Source organism: Gavialis gangeticus, unplaced genomic scaffold, assembly GCF_001723915.1.
Source record: "Gavialis gangeticus isolate Ggan-Ray unplaced genomic scaffold, GavGan_comp1, whole genome shotgun sequence".
NCBI lineage: Eukaryota > Metazoa > Chordata > Crocodylia > Gavialidae > Gavialis > Gavialis gangeticus.
In genome coordinates, this window is record NW_017729026.1 from 7,534,869 (window position 1) to 7,538,314 (window position 3,446).

The 3,446-nt window shown below is 38.0% G+C and overlaps 1 protein-coding gene across 1 annotated transcript in view; it reads left to right on the forward strand.

Moving 5' to 3' along the window:
- The window catches only part of THEMIS (thymocyte selection associated), an 88,114-nt gene that overhangs the window by 37,687 nt on the left and 46,981 nt on the right, over positions 1-3,446 (forward strand). Inside the window, exon 2 of the mRNA XM_019520209.1 lies at positions 2,006-2,164. Coding sequence (XP_019375754.1) covers positions 2,006-2,164 — 159 coding nt within the window. The remainder of the gene's footprint in view (positions 1-2,005; positions 2,165-3,446) is intronic.

Genomic DNA, 3,446 nt, shown 5'->3' on the forward strand with positions numbered 1-3,446 from the left:
GTTGCCAATTTAATTATATTTCATTTTATTTTTAATTGTTTGTACTATTGTCATCTTACTGGGTTTAGCTAGAATTCTCTTAGCTGAAAATTTGTATTCTTTCTCACCCTGAAACACTTAAGATCAGCAATACCGTTTTAAGGAAAAAATAGTAAATCATTTTAAAAGCTAAGTTAGAATTGCTATATAGTTCTGGTAAAATCAAAGCTTCCCAAAACAGAAGAGCAATACATCACCTTAATAAAGTACAGTTAAAACCCAGAGGCATAACAAGGCATCTCTGTACTTGGGACAACTGTGACATATGGCACTGCGCTTGTTGCCACAGTGCCTATTGTAGCAGCACAGTCAAGTACCAATATGTGGCACCTAGTCCGTGCCTCCTCTATAAAGGTGGCACCCAGGAGTATTATCCTGCCTGTTCCCCCTCAGTTACACTACTATTAAACTAATGTTGTCCTTAAACACTTCAGCCTTTTTTTATCATTATATGTTGAAGGACTCCCTCTCCATTCTAGGTCAGTTCTAAGCTTTTCAGTGGCTTAAAACCCAGATAGTCTCCTTGTACAATTTCAGAACTGCTTGTCTCTTAGTTAAACTAACTCCTTAACTTTATTGAAATCTATATGTTAGAAATAAATAATTTAGTTTTCTCAGAACTTTTTTGGACAGCAGGAATCATTATCCAAGTCCCAGAGATGCACATGGGTGAGTACAGCACCAATGAAGACCTGGTGAATTTGAGTGCATATTTGCTCACTTAAGAATCCTGGTACCAATCATCTGAGTTAACTTAGCACTGAAGGTCTATCCAACTGCAAGAAAGTAGGAAGGAGTTATTTCCTCTCTTCTCACCTTCTCTTCGAACATATTCAGAAAGTCATATGGAAGATTTCATTTCTGGAAATGACTGCAGGCATCATCCCACTCATCTCTGTGGGTTTTCACTTCCCTAGAGAGGAGTGACATGCTTCTCTAAAGAAAGACTGGTTATAGTTGTAATTATGAAGTGACAGCTAGTTCTCTGGCATATCTTATTTTAGCTTAATTTTTTTTTCAGGATCAACAGTTATGGCAAGTTATAGGACTTATTATTAGCAAGAATGACTACTCAAGATAGTACGTGTGTAAATGATGACTTCTGGGTGTTCCCTATACACAAATTAATAACAATACTCTGCACTGAGTGAAAGGAAATGGTTTTGACCTAGAAGGAACCTTGAGTTACTAATAGGAGAATCTTTAATAGATGAAACTTTATGATACATAATTGGACAAAGAAGTAATGTATAACTCTAAGAAAAGCTGTCAGGGTGACAAGTCATTCTGTATGAAGGACTATTAGGATGGTGTGTTCAGAGGGCAGCAGCAATATTGGAAGATAGACATCTGCAACTTGCCTACCTGTTGAAAAGTAGAATAATATCATGAGTCAGGAGTTGTGCAATATTCCTAACCTTCAGATTGCTTCAGAATATTCCATTTTAATATAAGAGCTTGAAAGCCTTTATCTCTTTAGCCTATTTTCTCTCCTTGATGGTTCTATGAGATAGATGTTCCTGGGCATGTGCATAGTTTGGGAGGTGGGGGTGGATTTAGACAGCATTGAAGTAAAAAAGGGTTCATTCTTGTTGAGTTCAATAGCTTTTGAAGACAGTGTAGGGAGAACTCGAATTTTTTTTTGTTTTTTTTCAATATTCCATATATTATAAGAAATATGGTGATCCTACCACAGGTAGCAGGATGACTAGATCTAAATTCCAAGAGTAATCTTTATGCATTATTTACACCCAGAACAAATAAGTGAAAAAGCTGAATTTGGGGTCTGTGTTACAGAGAAAGTAAATACCAAGTTGGATATTGAAAATAATATTAATTTTACATTAGCTGTTCATATGGTTTTGGTTTCCTGCAGGAGGATATCTTCCAATAAAAGTGATAAAAATATGTTAAATAGTTTTAAAACATGTGCAACATCTTTCTTTTCTTATGTATTTTTTCTCAGGCTCCATCTATGAAATGTTTGGAAATGAATGCTGTCTGCCAACGGGAGAAGTGATTAAAGTTATTGGGTTCAAAATTAATAAGCTTATAGCAAGTATCTGTGAGAATAATGAAGAAAGTCAATGTTCATCTAAAACTGAACTCTCTCTGAATTTTCCAGGTACAGTATTTTATGAATACATGTTACTGAGGAATTATAATCAACATAATCACCTTTACCTGTTTTGTTGATTCGTTAGACTTAACTGATGTGTATCCTAAGTACCTACTCAGCTGTCAAGAATATAATTTTAGGAGATGGCATTAGACAAAAACAACTAATTTTTAATCTCATGTAGTTTTTTATTGTTTGGCTAAGAATTATTATTATAGGCAGAGTTATACCTAAGGTGGCCCAAGATAAGGCTCATTATAAAACCCTATTTTCAGTTACTTATGACTCTGCCAACTTCAGCTGTTTAAGCTGAAATTTTCCATACTGGATGCTTGAGTTGGGCTAAACTATTTTTGAGAGCTGCAGCAAAAATGGCTGAGTCATTTCTGGAAACAAGATTAGGGCAAAGATGTTGTTTTGCCTGTAAGAAAATTCTTACCAGCTATTTTACGGCGAAATTCTGGCAACTCCATGCTTTAGAGAACAGACTTAAAATTTGGCAGGTGGGGTTTCCTTGGTACAACATCTCCTTACTGTGTCGATATGAGAAAAACAGCCAGGTCTGGCCAAATGAAGATCCAAAAGCCCTTAATTCGGTGGTAGCTGCAGGGCCAGAGAAGGGTAACCCTGGCTGTTGGCAGTGAACACACTGCTTCCTTTACAGTAACAGTGTCTCCCATGGGAGAAGGGGGGCTGGCAGCTTATGAAGAGAGTCCTGAACCCCTCCACTGTGTAGAGCTGGAGCCCCAAGCTTCACTGCCTCCATCCTTCCCCCGGCCTCCATGGTGGTTCCCCCTGTTACTGAGCTGAGTACAGCTGGCCAAGAACCAAGCTTTCCAAATTCACCAGAAGTTGCATTCATATGAAATTTTAATTTTTGTGTCTGTCTTGGAATGAAGCCAGTTTTTATTTTCAGCTTCTAGTGAGCTCTTTGCTTAGTTGTGGATCTAATGAAAAATGTTACTTTCCCTGTGTAGCTGCAAGGATCCGTAGGCCTCAGGCAGACATATCAGGGGCATCTGCCACATGGGGGAGAGACGCTGTCTTCCAGCGTGCCTGTCCAAGAGACAGCCATGTGAGAAATCCAGACAGGTTCCCTCAGACCCTGCCTTGGAGTCAGCGAAAGTTCAATGAACCTGAGATCTTTTAAATGAAACATTTCAAGCTCGGTGAACTGGCATTTTTCAATTAAACTTGGTTCTGTCAGAAAATTGCCAACCAGCAATAGTTATAAGTCTTTGAAAAATGTCATCCATGCTCAATAGAGACTTGTTAGGATTTGGCAGCT